Here is a 15,967-nt window from a genome sequence, read left to right as displayed (position 1 = left end):
CAGATATTTAAAGATGGCTGCCAACAGAAGAATCTGGTTCTCATTTGATTCTCCAATTTCTCTTTATCCTGAGCAGTAGTATTCACTGGAACAGAGATTTTTATTGGTCAAATAACAGAGAGATTTGTTTCCAGCGGTGTTCATCTCCAAGTGATCTTAGAGGGATTTATGGCCATGAGAAAGTCAGAAAAGGATTAATGGACAATACGTGATTTCAGGCTATTCTAGACTAGTGACAGAAAGCCTCCATGGTTTAGGCAATGAAGGGGAAAAGGGGCATGCCCAAAAGGGTTTATTCTCTGCATCTTTCTATAGAACCTGTGTATATTAAGGTCAGGATGAGATCCCCATCCTCGCTCAAGCTGCTGGCCATAAGAAGTCTGCTGAAAGATGAAGCATTTGCTATCTCTGCTCTGAAGGCCCTGCCCATGGAACTCTTCCCACCCCTATTCCAAGGGGCCTTCGATGGCAAACAAACAAACATCCTGAGGGCCATGGTGGCAGCCTGGCCCTTCAGATGCCTTCCTGTGGGAGCCCTCATGAAGATTCCTGACCTGGAGATTATGCAGGCTGTGCTGGATGGCCTTGACCTGCTGATTAAGCAGAAGGATCGACAGAGGTAAGTGAGAAACTGGTAGCATGGAGGGAAGAGTGTGGGTAGTGGGTGGTGACTACAGAATTCAGAATGGGTTCAATTTGAATCAGAGCTTTCTTACAGAAGTGCATAAATGAATAGGGACGGTGTTTTGTGGAGCACACCTTAATAAATGTAGATACCTACAGTGACTCTACCTCTGCATCTTCTTCCCCTAGCCAATAGAAATGGTTTAAAGAATGGAATTAGGGAAGTCAATATGTAGGGTTTAGGCAGAGTGTACATAGCTAGTCCTGTCTGTCACTTGATTCTCTTTCTTGTTTGACCAACAGGAGTTGCAAACTAGAAGTGCTTGATCTTTGGGATGCAGAGAATAACTTCTGGCAGGTGTGGGCTGCAACAGAGGATGGTGTCTGCCCTCCAGATATCATTGGTGAGAGCCAACCAGCGATGCATCTTCCCATACGACAGGGAAATCAGGTTGTGACTGTGATGATGAACCTTTCCCTCCAGTCAGTGGATCTCTGTTTATTGCTAAAATATTTCCACTCGTGGGCCAAACAGAGGAAAGATGTGCTGCAGGTGATCTGTGAAAAGCTGGAGTTTGGGGCCCTCCCTGTCTATAAGCCCCTCATGCTGCTGGAGGTATTTGAGCCAAGGTCTATACAGGAGTTGGAACTGAATGCATGTTGGGACTTGCGAACCTTTGCAACGTTTGCCCCTGGCCTGGGCAAGATGAGAAACCTTCAGAAACTCCTTGTGAATAATATCTCCATTCCTTCAGAATGGTTTAGTAACATAGAGTTGAAAGAATGGTGTTTTACAGAGATCATTTCGCAGTTCTCCCAACTCAACAAGCTCCAGCAACTCTATTTGAATGGTGTCTTCTTCCTAAATGAAAGACTGGACCAAGTGCTCAGGTGAGGAGGATACAGAGCTCGCTCCTCATGGCATAGAGGAGCTTTTCCTTGTTACATGAAACATCAGTGCACACCTGAGGTTTCCCATTCATCCCCGAGTATATGACCTGAGGATGACCGATCTAGTCCTCTGTCTGCTAAACTAAGATCCGCGATGTATAAAATGTCTTTGCTAGGGACACAGATGAAGGGAAAGCAGATCTACAAAGGGAATGGCGTTTTATATCCCATGTTGCCCCATGTCAGCCCTGACCTCAGAACTCATGCACAGTTTATATCTGTCTTTGATTCTCCAAGGGGCAGGTGCGCTTTATGCACATGTAGGGCCTGAGTCAATGCAAATAGCCTTAGAGTGACTAGGGCCACAGTGAAGACCTGCAAGCAAAACAGGGGCTGTGTAAAGAAAGGGGGACTCATGGAGACCCATATTGGCACACTCAGGGATGGCTCTAAGTTCCCCTAGGTGGTCTTTCTTGGTTTGCCGATAATACCATTTGTAATCAGATTAGGTTTTGAACTGGACAGTGCAGAGGGTACAGATTTGGGAACAGTAACAGCCACAATGAGGGGCATGTGTTGTTATTTCTCCATCAGGGCCCATCCTGAGTGTGAACTTCACACTACTCTCAGAATGACCTTAGGAGTAACTAGCCCCTATTTCCTGGAATTCTTGCCCTTTCTCCACCACTATGAGACTTACTGAGGTAAATTCCTTTGTCTTTCTCTAGGTACTTGGAGAGTCCCTTAGAGACCCTAGCCATCACACGCTGCATGCTATCAGAATCAGACCTGAGGTATCTTACCCACTGTCCAAGCGTCCATCAACTCACGTATCTGGACCTGAGTGATGTCACCTTTCCAGATTTAAGTCTTGCACTTCTAGGAAGACTGCTAGAGAGACTGAGGGCTACACTGAAGACATTAAAATTGATGGGTTGTATGGGCATGGACTTCCAAATTGGTGTCCTCCTCCCTGCCCTGAGCCAGTGTTCCCAGCTGGAGGAGGTGAACTTCATGAGGAATTCCCTGTCTATGTCCATTCTTAAGAAGCTGATGCAGCACACTGCTAACCTGAGACTTCTGACCCTGGAGATGTACCCTGCCCCTGCTGAAGTCTATAATGTCATTGGTGATGTCATGCCAGACAGATTTGCCCAAGATTGTTCTGAGCTCTTGGAAACACTCAGAGTTGTAAGAGAGCCTAAAGAGATCTATTTTGTGAGTAGGAGATGTGTAGATTGCCAGGGATTCTATGTCTATAACCTGGAGGTCTCCCTATGCTCATGTTGGGAATAAATGATGAGTGAATACTCTTGGACTCTGAGAAATGAAAGCCAGGACTCAAGTGAATCATCAGAGACACAGAGGATGTCGATTCAAGGGATTTCAGACTCATTTGGAAACAATATGGTTTCATTGATTCAGACCCAGAGAGAGAAGTGTTGGCCTGGAGCATCAGTGCCTCTCCATCTGCTGAGCGCCAACAGTGAAGACCCGACCTCGAACAGGTTCACGAAGTTTGAAAATGGTAGGGATATTGTCTCAGCTCAACCAAGTGATGAGAGACCATAGACACAGTGAAGGGGAGAAAGGAAGGATAGTACAAAGAGCACAATTTACTGGAAGAGGTAGCTTCCATCTCTGTGTTTGTTAGGCCTCCATCTCTTCCTTGTCCACCTTACATAAAGATTTGTAATATATGCGCATATGTCTCTTTTATGAACAATAACTTGGACTGAAGTGTGAACTGCTGTTGAGCATACAGTACTCCCAGTACTCATGTTGATCTCTCTTCCCCTGGTTGGAGAGGGATGTAAGCTTGCTGTCATTTCCCCCATTATCCTTCCCACTACACTTTCCAGTAAGTTCAATAAAAACACTTTTTCATGAGAGAGTGTCTTGAATTCTTTAAATTTATTGAGGCAATTCATTGTCAATCTCATACTGCTTCATCACACTTACTCTGTTTTCCTAGTCTTGTATCCTCTTGTCTCTATGCCTTCTGAATCCTGGAAGTTCCAGTGAAAATAATGGCACACATGCCTTGCACTTAGAGATTTTCTGCACCTCAACTGCATATACCCTCTCTAGAAATCTAGAGAGAGTCCCTTGGAGAGATGGCTCAGATGGTAAGCGTGCTTACTGCTCCTTCTGGGGATCAGTGTTTGATTTCAGCAGCCAGATACACTTTGAACTGTTTCAGGTAATCTAAACTTTATACATGGTCTCTGGGAGCACTTGCAGTCATTTCCATCTACACACAAACAGCACACATGCCCTTTAATACACATAATTAATGACAATTAAAATCCAAATGAAAATATATTCATAGAATTAAATATGAAGACTGTCTGAAAGGTTGATATATCCACTGGACTTAACACATCAAAGTATGAAATAGCAAATTGCAGGTGTAACGATGATGCCCATGAGTGATCTACACAGTAGAGGATAAGGTAGAGGATAATGTATGTTTGTGCATAAAGGCTGTGGTACCAACTCAACGGTTTATACTTACCGTGTTTGAAGGAATCCCATCTCTATTTCATGTGGAAGGATGACTTCAGACACCTTTCTGTGAAAGGTTCCTTTTGATACACTTGAAAAATATCAGCATCTCCTAAAGAAAGCTCTTCTTGGTCTTTGCCATGTTAACTTCCGCAAGATAATAAACAGCCATGTTTTCAGGACAGGCCTTCTCTTTCATTTCTTATCCTGAGTGGGCCGTTGTTAACAATGGGAATGTCAAATGATTCTTCTCTCTCTGTCTCTCTGTCCCTATCTCTTTCCCTCTGTCTCTGTCTCTCTATGTCTCTCTCTCTCTCAGTGTCTCTGAACCCAGTATGTTTACCAGGATAATATTCAGAGTTTAGATTGTTTTTCCCCAGGACATTCTGGAGATCTCAGTAAGGTCTTTGTGCTTCTGTAGAAAACTTTCATCTGTTCCACCTAGAGATCCCCTACCATGAGTAGCTCTACCCTATTGTTGATTGCATTTCCGGGTTGCTGGTGTGTCTACTTCAGAGTGCACACAGTCCACCTCATCCCAGCATTTCTAAAACTATGTCTGTGGTCTTTTTCCTCTGTCCAGCACAGTGACCTAGTCTGTCTCAAAGCTGTGCATGCAGATAGATCCATGTTTATCGCCATGCACAAAACTTAAGTCCAAATGGATCAAAGACCTCAACATAAATCCAGCCACACTGAACCTCTTAGAAGACAAAGTGGGTGGTACCCTTGAACGAATTGGTACAGGAGACAGCTTCCTGAACATAACACCAGTAGCACAGACAGTGAGATCAACAATTAATAAATGGGACCTACTGAAACTGAGAAGCTTCTGTAAGGCAAAGGACACAGTCAGCAAGACAAAAAGGCAGCCCACAGAATGGGAAAAAATATTCACTAATCCCACATCTGACAGATGGTTGATCTCCAAAATTTACAAACAACTCAAGAAGCAAGGCTCCAAAACACCAAAGGACCCTATTAAAAAGTGGGCTGCAGAACTAAATAGAGAATTTTCAATAGAGGATCCTAAAATGGCTGAGAGGCACTTGAGAAAGTGCTCAACATCCTTAGCCATCTGGGAAATGCAAATCAAAACAACTCTGAGATACCATCTCACTCCTGTCAGAATGGCTAAAATCAAAAACACCAATGACAATTTATGCTGGAGAGGATGTGGTGAAAGAGGGACACTCCTCCATTGCTGGTGGGAGTGCCAACTGGTTCAGCCACTTTGGAAATCAGTATGGAGATTGCTCAGAAAAATGGGAATAAACCTACCACAAGACCCAGCAACTCCACTCTTAGGCATATATGCAAAAGATGCCAATTCATACAACAAAGATGTCTGCTCCACTATGTTCATAGCAGGTTTATTTGTAATAGCCAGAATTTGGAAGCAACCTAGATGCCCCTCAACTGAAGAGTGGATAGAGGAAATGTGGTACATTTACACAATGGAGTACTATTCAGCAGAAAAAATAATGGAATCATGAGATTCGCAGGCAAATGGATGACACTAGAAGAAACCATCCAGAGTGAGGTAACCCAGTCACAAAAAGAGAAACATGGCATGTACTCTCTCATGTATGGATTTTTGACATAGATCTGGGGAGTGCCAGCCTTCAATCCTGTGGACAGAGAGTCTGGGATACAGAAACTTCATTTAGTGGCTGATCGAAGAAGAGGCAGACTCCCTTGGTTAAGTACTGAGCTGAACTCAAGAAAGCCAGTAACAGAGACGGAGGGCTGATGATCAAAGTGATTAAGACTTGGCTGGTTTAACCCACAGAAATAGCTGACCAGACAAAGGTTAACTCTTGAAACCCAGGCATCAGCCTGGGAATCCAGCATGGGACTGATCAAGACCCCCTGAATCTGGGTGTCAGTGAGGAGGCCTAGGGAATCTATTGAGCCTTGGGCAGCAGATCAGTACCCATACCAAGTATACACACGGACTTTGGACTCCCATAGAACAATGTGAGGTGCACTCTCACCCTGAACTCTTGGGGAAGAGTCTTAGCCCTGCCCTATATGAAATAACAGACTATGGACACCCCAACGGTGGGCCTCACCCTCCCTTGGGTATGAATGAGGGGATAACGGGGGTTGGGGGGTTGGAGGGAGGGCACGGGAGGAGGGGAGGGATAGGGAGAGGGACCTGGAACTGACTTGTGAAGCAACCACGTTTCTTATCTAAATTTAAACTGTAAAATAAAATATAAAAAAAATCTTAGAAAAATGTGAATCATGATCAGTGTGCTGGTCACTGCTAAAATTCTTATACTAGGATGTATATTTTGTATCATTTTTATAATTTTATGTGCAAAATTTTTAATACTGAATATAAATAATCTATGACAGATCTTTAAAGGTATTAGTAATAGCTTTGAATACTATAGAAAGATTTCCTATATTGTAAAAACATATTTTGTTACATTGCTCCTCCTAAAAGCATGGTGTCAGTTTTCTGTGTGAAAGGGTATTTCAAATCAACAAATCCATAGTGATTAAACTGGTAGTATTTATTTCTTTCCTTTTAAAAATATATTTTGTATATATTTTAGTGAAAATAAATATATATCATAGCATAAAAAAAGAAAACCAAGTGTATTGGATCCCCAATCTCCCTGTCTATATTTAAACAGCTCTTGGACTCTTATTGTTATTCAAATGAATTTTTCCTTGACTTTGTCTCTGTCCATCCATCTGCTGTCCTGTTCATGGTATCATAAGCAAAGGACTTTCAATACAATGAGGACATGGCAGACAGTCTCTCCTATGAAAAAGGTTTGAGAACTTGCCCAAGAATTGTAATCCAGTATGTTCAGTTCAGTCATAATGTTGACTAATCAAATGAAAGTATAGAGCAAAGGCATAGGGGTCTAGGTACACTCTTTTTTTCCTTTCATACTTTCTTTTTGGATCTTGATTTTCTTCCTTTATTTAATTTGATTTCATTTTACATCCCAAACAGCATTCTTCCGGCCCATATCTACTTACCTCATCCTGCAACCCCTAGGCTCCTTCTACCATCCCTCTCTCCAACCTAGAAACTAACGTCTCTGTATGATTATGCAATGCATAAGTTAAAAATGAAAAATTTAAACGAAGCACAATCATACATGATGGACATATTGTTATTATTTTAAAACTATTTATTGATGGTTGATAATACTTGGTTTATATCTAAAAAAGTTGGTTGATAAGAGGACCATATACAAGACATAGAATAACGAATTAAACACAATACAATGGGAATTAAATTCAGACCGAGCAGCTTAATGAAGAACCAAGGTCAGCATTTCATCACAAGATTGAAGAGGAACAGTCTAACTCATAAAACAGACCAACATTAATATACCAAGTAACGAGTGAGGAAGTGATAACTGATAGAAGGTCTGTAAGAGCTAATTGGACACCTGGGTTGATGTTAGATTTCGAAATATTCAAGGGAAACATAGTGTTATAAGGCATGCATTCACAATTTGTGAAGCATTTAATGCACATGTCTTCAGTTTGGTCTAGAGTTTTTCCTACATATGGTATAGACTTGGGTAAAGCTGCTCTAGTGCTGCTCCACCATTACAATATGCTGCCTGCTTCAGAGAAGAGGCTAAGACTATTGTAGAAAGCTAGATGGCTAGAGCTATGGATGTCTACCAAGATCAACTTCTTCGAGCAGGAGATTCTGCTACTTTAGAAAGTTAATATCTATATTATGACCAAACCTTTACTTTATGACATGCAGCGGTGTAACAAAAAATAAATTGTTCAGAGTCTGATAATGGTTCAGACTACAAATTGTATATAAGAAAAGAAAAGTAGCCTGCACCTAGCTCTCAACTCTAGCCTGAGCAGAAATGACTGATTCACACACAAACTCTTCACCAAGTCTTAAAATGCTGCCTGTCCTCATTGTGCCTGGAGAATGAATGTCTCTATACTCAGTGTGGCTGGAGAAGGATTGCCTGTGGGAGACCTTGCCATAGTCTTAAATACTTGTCTAATGTAGGGATTCAAGGTGTGAGCTTTAATTCTCTTTTAACTGATTCACTCTTATGTAGAACTGTGTGGCCTTTTACTAACAGAAATCTCCTAATCCAGAGACCATGGATTAAAGGCATGTACCTACACCTCATAATTTCTGGCTCCTGGGATTAAAAGTTTTGTGCCTGCCTTATGTAGCTTCCTGAATCCCCAGGCAAGATGTTCTAAATTGTAATAATTTTAAATAATATATCATCCCATAAACGGATTCCTCAAACCATCAAAAGTAGCTATCCATCACTCTCTATCTCCTGCATGCTAGGAATAAAGGAGAGTGTCACTCTGCATGGATTGGCACTCACTGTGTTGAATAGCCTGCTCTGACACTCAGACAACACCTTCCCTCTTCCTCCCTATTGCTGATATTAAAAGAGTGCATAAGGATGTGTGGCTTAAATTGACATAGGATCAGTAATTTCAAGCCCTTTGAGTGTCTTATATTTGTCCTTCTGACCTCAAAAGCCTGGAGTACAAGGTCACCTTGGTGTTCTTACTGAGACTGTCTGAACCAAGGAAATAGAAACCACAGATGACCTAATTAAGTATGGCATAAAGGGAGAACATACTGTGGTAGTCTAGGTATTAAGTCCTCAGGTGGTTGAGGTAGGAGAATCTCTGTTGAGACTTATATCACAAACAAAATAAAACAAAACCCAGCATACTGAAAAAGACGGATTAAATCTAAAGGTATACATAAAATAATACATACCTTTGAATAGAGGACAAGGCTAGATTACTCTGCATGATATAGACTGCCCTCCCTCCCCTCTTCCCGTTTCCTTGCCCCACCTCCCTTCTAACATTCCCCCATCCACTTCTCCTTTGTGTCCATTTAGAAGGGTTAAGGCCTCCCATGGGAGTCAACAAAGCATTATATATCAAGGTCAGGTAGGACCAGCTCCTCCCTGTTGCGTCAAGACTGGGCCAGTCATCCTACCATAGGGAATAGGTTCCGATGATCCACCTTACAGGGACAGGATGTGGTCCCATTACAGTGTGCGGAACAAACAGTCTAGGCTACATAACTGTCACCCACAAGCAGAGAGTCTAAGTTGGACCTATGCCAGCTTCCTAACTGTTAGTAAAGAGTCCATGAGCTTCCACAAGGTAGAATCAACTATCTCTGTGGGTTTCCCCATCACCATCTTGAACCTAATTTCACATAAATTCCCTACTCCCTCTCTTCAACTTGTCTCCTGGAGTTAGGCGCAGTGTGTTGCTGAGAATCTCTGATTCTGCTTCCATCTGTTACTTTTTGAAGGCTCTAAGATGACAATTAGTGGTGTCACTAATCTGATTACAGGAAAAGACCAGTTCAGGCACCCTCTCCAGTATTCCTAACTTGTCTTACCTGGTATCATCCTTTTGGGTTGCTGGGAGTTTCCTGGAAACCTCTATTAGGATATTGGTTTCATTACTCTCTGTCTCTTCATGCTCCCAACGTGACCATCTTGATCCCTGCTGTTCCTAGACCCACATCCAGTCCCCTGTATACCCCACCCACAGAAAGCCCAGGAGATCTCATCTATTTCCTCTTCCCAGGGAGAATCTTGCATCACTCTTAGGGTACTTCTTGTTACCTAGCTTCTTTGGGCTATTGATTGTAGCCTGGTTATCCTTTGCTTTACATCTAATATCCACTTACGAGTGAGTGCATACCATGCTTGTCTTTATGGGTCTGGGTTACCTCAATCAAGAGGATTTTTAGCAAATTTTCTGATGACATTTTTTGTAACCACTGAATAATACACCATTGTGTACATATAGCATGTTTTATTATCCCCCTCCTTAATCAAGCAGCATCTAGGTTGTTTCCAGTTTTTGGCTATACTGAATCATGCTGCTATGAACATTTTTTTTCTTTTTTTGGTGTTACAAGACAGTGTTTCTCTGTATCATTTTGGAGGCTGTTGGCCCAAGCTGGCCTCGACCTCACAGAGATCTGCTTGTCTCTGCCTCCTGACTGCTAGGATTATAGGCATGTGCCACCACGGCCCAGCTTGCTATGCACATAGTGGACCAAGTGTCATTATTGTATGATTGAGCATCCTTTAAGTATATATCCAAGAGTGGTATCTCTGGGTCTTGAAGTAGATTGACTAACAATTTTCTGAGAAACTCTCATACTGATTTTCAAAGTGGTTGTCCAAGTTTGCATTCCCACCAGCATTGGAGCAGTGTTCCCTTTGCTCCACATGCTCTCCAAGATAGGCTGTCGTTAGCATTTTTTATCTTAGTCATTCTGACATGTGTAGATGGTATCTCAGAGTCATTTTGATTTGCATTTTCCTGATAGCTAAGGATGTTGGAAAATGCTTGAAGTGTATCTCAGTCACTTGAGCTTCTTCTTTTGAGAATTCTCTATTATATCTGTACCCTATTTTTAATGGGATTATGTGTTTTTCGATGAATACGTTCTTGAGTTCTTTATAGATTTTGCAGACCAGTTCTCTGTCATTTTTGGGTTTCGTGAAGACCTTTGCGCTTTCTATATGCTTCCATTTTTGTCTTATTTACAGTGTCCTTTGCTTTAAAGGACCTTTTCTGGTTCAACAGGTCCCTTTTGTTAATTGTCAATCTGAGTGTGCTACCGGTGTTATATTTCGTAAGTCATCTCCTGTGCCAACGTGTTCAAGGCTACTTTCCATTTTCTCTTTTATCAGATTAGTGTAGCTGGGTTTACGTTGATGTCTTTGATCTACAACGACTTGGGTAATAGGTAAGGATCTATTTGCATTTTTCTACATGAAAGCATCCAGTTATGCCAACATCATTTGCTGATGTGGTGATATTTTGTGTATTAATTAGTAAAGCCAATGGTGATCAAAATAGCACAGCAGCCATACTAGTTAGCCATAGATGACAGGCACACACATTTAAAACCAGGAATCGAGAATAAGAAGTAGACATATCTCTGTTAGTTCAAGGCCACCCTGACTACACAAGATTGATCCAGTACTGAAAGAATCAGCCCACACAATGTTGATCTCAGCACATGGGATCACATGCCATTAATCACAGCACTAGGCAAGTAGAGACAGGAGGTTATGGTTGAGTGTAGAAAGAATTATAAAGAGGAGGAGATGGGATCTGAGAAACTTATGCCGCTGGGGATTCATGGAGAAAGGTTTGCCTTTTCAGCTGGATAGAGTTAAGTTCTAGTAGCTTGGTTGCTTTTCTTCTCCGATCTTCAGCTTGAAGCTTGAGCCTCAATATCTATCTCTGTGTTTTATTTATCAAGCTACATGCTAAAGACACTGTCTTTTTTCCTTATATAATTTTTGTTTCGTTCTCAAAAACCAGGTGGTGAGTGCAAAACTCAGGTCTTTCATTCCATTCTTTTTATACAAATGTCGTTTATATGCTAATACCAAACAGATTTTTTTATTACTATAGCTCTATAGTAGACTTTGAAGTCATGGATAGTGATAAATCTAGAAGTTCCTTGATTTTACAGAGGTTTTAAATATCCTGTGATTTTTGCATTTTCCATATGTAATTTAGCATTGTTCTTTCAAAGTCTGTGAAAAATTGCACTGGGATTTTGAGGGGAAAATATTGAATCTATAGATTGTTCTTGGAAAGACTGCCATTTTTGCTATGTTGATCCTATTGATCCATAAGCATGGGAGACCTTTGAGTTTTGTGATAGCTTCTCAAAATTTTCTCTTCAAAGACCAAAAAGTCTTGTCATACAGGTCTTTGAGCAGTTGTCTGTTAAGTACATTTGAGTCATAACATCTCTTAGCTCCTTTTTTTCTGTAATTTTCTGTCTGGCAGACATGTCCATTGGATAGAGTTTGGAGTTTAGGTCTCCCACTATTAATGGGTGGAGTTCTATGTGTGATTTGAGCTTAAGAATATTTCTTTTACAAATGTTGGTACCTTTGTATTTGAGAGATAGAAGTTCAGAATTGAGACTTTAAGTCTTGAACTATTTCTTTCATCTGTTTGATTTTTTTCTTGGCTTTCTTTAATGGGTGTATTGATTTCTTCCAACATTTTCTGTCCTTTACTTGATTTCTTTAGGGCAATTTTTCATTTCCTGTTTAAGAGCCCCTATCATCTTCTTAAAGTTATTATTAAGGTCATTTACTTATATTTCAGCTGTACTGGAATGTTCAGATTTTGCTCTTGTAGCATATCTGGGTTCTGATGTTCCCATATTGCTCTTTTGCTTGTTGGATATATTATCATGCTCACATTTACTCATCTGTTATTCCAACTCGTTTGAATTGTGTCTTTGCCCCCAAGTAATGTGTTCTTTCAGATATTATGCCTTTTGAGCTGTGCCCGTTCTTCCAACTTATGTGGTTTGTGTCTGTTCCTATGTAGTCTTCTGGATTTGCAGGGGAGCAAGGGCCATGGGAAGGACTTTTTGTGTGCCTGCTTGCTGGATGGTTGGAAATGCATCAGAGCATTGAAGTTCCGCCAGAGTTGGAAACAGGCTCCAGCTGGCTTGGTGATGCAGGTTTTCCAAATGTTGTGATTTGTGGCTGATGCTATATGCCTGTTCTTTCACTGCTGTGATTAGTACATATGTCTGTGTAGTCTGCTTGCGTTGTAGGGGAGGGCTGGCCATGGACAGGGTGTTGAGGTACATGAGATTTGGTGGTGTTGTGGCACTTGGATGGACAGAGTCCAGTGAATGGCAGGGGTGGGTGGCACAGCTGGGAGGCAGGGCTCTCACCTGCTTGTGGGTTGCTGGTGAGTGCATCAGAGGAGTGGCTTTCCTCCAGAGGTTGTGGCAGGGTCCAGCTGCCTGCTGCTGACAGAATGGGATGTGTAGTTGCATGGGATATGCCCTGAGATTTAGTTAGTGTCTTGACTTTGGGTTAGCCCAGCTGGACTGTCAATCACTTGACTTGTCTGTTTTTCTTTTTTAATTAAATTAGAAAAATCCATGCATTCAAATGTCAATCCCAGCTTGCCCTTCCCTTGTCCCTACATGAGCCCCACCCCTACCACCCCACGAAAAGGCTAAATCCCACATCGCTCCTCTGTGAGGGTGACCGCCTCTTTGGAGGGATTTCCAGAGGACGTCTTTTCATCCCGGGCAGGACCTAGGCCCTTCCCCATGTGTCCAGGCTGAGAGAGGACCTCTTCATGTGGAATGGGCTCCCAAACTTCATATGTATGATATGGTGAACAATAATCTTCTACCCAAAGCCTCCGAGATTTCTGAGGCTTCCTCGCTGTACTATATTCATGGAGTCTGGATCAGTCCCGTGTTGGCCTCTTAGTCATGAGTCTGGGGTTCAAGAGCTCTCCCTTGTCCAGTCAGGTGTCTTTGTGGGTTTCAACATAAAGGTTTTGACCCATTTCCTCATCACTCCTCCATCTCTGTCACTGGATATCAAGGATCCGTTCAGTGTTTAGCTGTGAGTAAATATCTCTGCTTCCATCAGTTAGTGGATGAAGCTTCTACGATGGCATAAAAGGAAGTACTCAAAGTGATCATCAGGATGGGTCTAATATTGTAGTCTCTATGCTATTACTCAGTTTTCCAGTTGTTGTTATCCTTGTAGTTCCCTGAGAATCTAACTAGTGTCAAAGCTATAATGTCTCCAACCCTTATGGTACCTCTCACACTGGTATCCTCTAATCTTATCCTGACTGAACTCTCCTGCTCCCCCATGTCTTCTTCTACCCTCCTCTTCTCCCCCCTCCATTTTTCCGGATTCCCTGCCCACTCCCTCCATGTTCCCAAACTACTCAAGTTATCTTGCTTCATTCTACTTCTCAGGGGTATAATGCACATCTCTTGGGAACCTCCCTGTTTCCCAGACTTACTGGCACTAGGATTAAAAGATGAAACTCACCTGATCCATGTCTAAAATCCATATATGCGTGAATACATACCATGATTCTCTTTTTCTGACTGGTTTACCTCACTCAGGATGGTTTCTTCTAGTGCCATCCGTTTACCTGAAAATGTCAAAATTCATTGTTTTATCCCGCTGAGTAGTACTCCATTGTGTAAATGTACCATATTTTCTCTATCCACTCTTCAGTTGTGGGGCATCTAGGTTGCTTCCAACCATCTGGCTTTTACAAATAATGCTGCTATGAACATAGTGGAAAAGACATCCTTTTTGTATGAATGGGCATGTATTGCCTAAGAGTGGTATTGCTGAGTCTTGTGGTACACTGACTCCCATTTTCCTGAGGAATTTCCATAATGATTTCCAGAGAGTCTGTACAAGTTTGCACTCCAACAAGCAATGGACCAGTATTCCCCTTTCTCCACATCCTATCCAGCATAAGCTCTCATTGTTATTTTTAATTTTAGACATGCTGACAGGAGTAAGATAGTATCTTTGAGTTGTTTTGATTTGCATTTTCTTAATGGTTAAGGTTATTGACACTTTCCTATTTTTCAACATTGTTAATGAGGGAAATTGGTCTGAGGTTTCCTAAGGGTCTGTTCTTCTGTCACTTTTGATTTCAAATTTTGTTAATTTGGATATTCTTTGTCTTTTGATTATTTTGGAAAAAGATTGTTCTATGTTGTTGATTTTCTCAATTTGAACCCTCTGTTTCTCTGATTTTTATAGTGTGCTCTTTTTAAATTTTTTTTATTTCAATACTGAGTTTGAATATTTCTTGTCATCTACTCTCCTTGGGTGAGTCTCCTTCTAGGGCTTTCATGTGTGCTGTTATTCTCTAGAGTGAGAGTCTCCAAATTATTTTCTTATACTTTATTATTTTTTATTTTACATAGCAATCACAATATCTTCTTCCCTCCCCTCCTTTTTTACCTCTCCTCTACTGGATAGGTATTATTTAAAACTTGTTCTGTCATGAAATACCTTGTTTTGTTGGTCGAAGGTGATTGAAAGTTTTGTTACATGCAGTAGTCTGGGATGATGACTGTGGTCCCTTAGTGTCTGTGAAATGTCTGTCCATGTCCTTCTGGACTTTTGTAGTTTGCTTTGAGAAGTCAGGTATAATTCTAACTTTGCATATTTGTCGGATGTTTCCTGTGCAGTTCTTAAATTTATTTCTTTTTCTGTATGCAGTTTGTTTTGGTTATGTGTGGAGGGTATATTTTTCTGGTCAAGCCTTTGGTGTTCTGTAATTTTCTTGTACATTTATAGGCATGTGGAGTAGTTCAGGTGCATGGAATTTGGTGCTGCAGTGGGTCCTAGAGAGACAGCATCCAGTGGGTGGTAGGGATGGGGGGTTCAGCCTGGAGGCAGGTCTCTAACATGCTTGCCTGATGGTGGGAACTGCTCAGTTACTGGTTCTTATGAGTATTACTCAGGAGTACAGTGTGCTTCCTGTTAGATAAGTATACCAGTCAAGACATGTTTATTTAATTTATTTTTGCAATTTCAATATCAAAATTATATTTATATAACTCTCCTTTCTCATTACCCCTCTTACATCAACCATATAAACCCAATCACTTTCAAATTCATGGAATCTTCTGTTACTTTACACCTACACGCATGCAACTTAATGATTCAGAACGGACTCTAGGCATCCCCAACATGGCAAAAATCGTCTCTTGCAAGCCCTGCCTTTCTCCACTATATCTTTGCCTTGGTAAAATCTATTAGGTCCATATGGGAGTTTGAATATAAGTTACTTCCATAAGATCATGGAGAATGGTCATAATTACTTCGGAGCAGGGTCCTTTTAGAGAAAGTGTGGTCTTATTGGAGGAAATGTGTCACTGAGGAGGCAGACTTGGAGGTTTCATATATGCTCAAGCCACAGACAGTGAGCCTGTTTACTTCCTGTTGCCTATGAATCAAAAATATAGAATCCTACGCTCCTTCACTAGCACCAGGTAAAGCTGGATACCATGACATCACACCATGATGATAGTAGTCTGAACTTCTGATCTTATAGGATACCCAGTTTACCTTTATAAGAGTTGCCAGTG

At 41.4% G+C, this 15,967-nt stretch overlaps 1 protein-coding gene across 1 annotated transcript; it reads left to right on the top strand.

Moving 5' to 3' along the window:
- Positions 1–338: 338 nt before the first annotated feature.
- LOC121136290 (PRAME family member 12-like) lies at positions 339–3,186 on the top strand. Its single transcript, XM_040736501.1, has 3 exons — positions 339–619; positions 928–1,515; positions 2,244–3,186. The coding sequence occupies exons 1-3, from the start codon at positions 339–341 to the stop codon at positions 2,809–2,811; spliced, it is 1,437 nt and encodes a 478-aa protein (XP_040592435.1). The 3' UTR covers positions 2,812–3,186.
- The last annotated feature ends 12,781 nt before the right edge of the window (positions 3,187–15,967 follow it).

Source organism: Mesocricetus auratus, unplaced genomic scaffold (genome assembly GCF_017639785.1).
Source record: "Mesocricetus auratus isolate SY011 unplaced genomic scaffold, BCM_Maur_2.0 Super-Scaffold_100057, whole genome shotgun sequence".
NCBI classification, from domain to species: Eukaryota; Metazoa; Chordata; class Mammalia; order Rodentia; family Cricetidae; genus Mesocricetus; species Mesocricetus auratus.
Note: the sequence above shows the minus strand (reverse complement) of the source record. Positions and strands in the feature narration are given on the sequence as shown.

Excerpts from the sequence above, each read along its gene's own strand:
- LOC121136290 (XM_040736501.1), top strand. The coding sequence starts at position 339 with ATGAGATCCCCATCCTCGCTCAAGCTGCTGGCCATAAGAAGTCTGCTG. Across the intron at positions 620-927 it reads AAGCAGAAGGATCGACAGAG|GAGTTGCAAACTAGAAGTGC; the intron begins GTAAGTGAGAAA and ends TTTGACCAACAG. Across the intron at positions 1,516-2,243 it reads AGACTGGACCAAGTGCTCAG|GTACTTGGAGAGTCCCTTAG; the intron begins GTGAGGAGGATA and ends GTCTTTCTCTAG.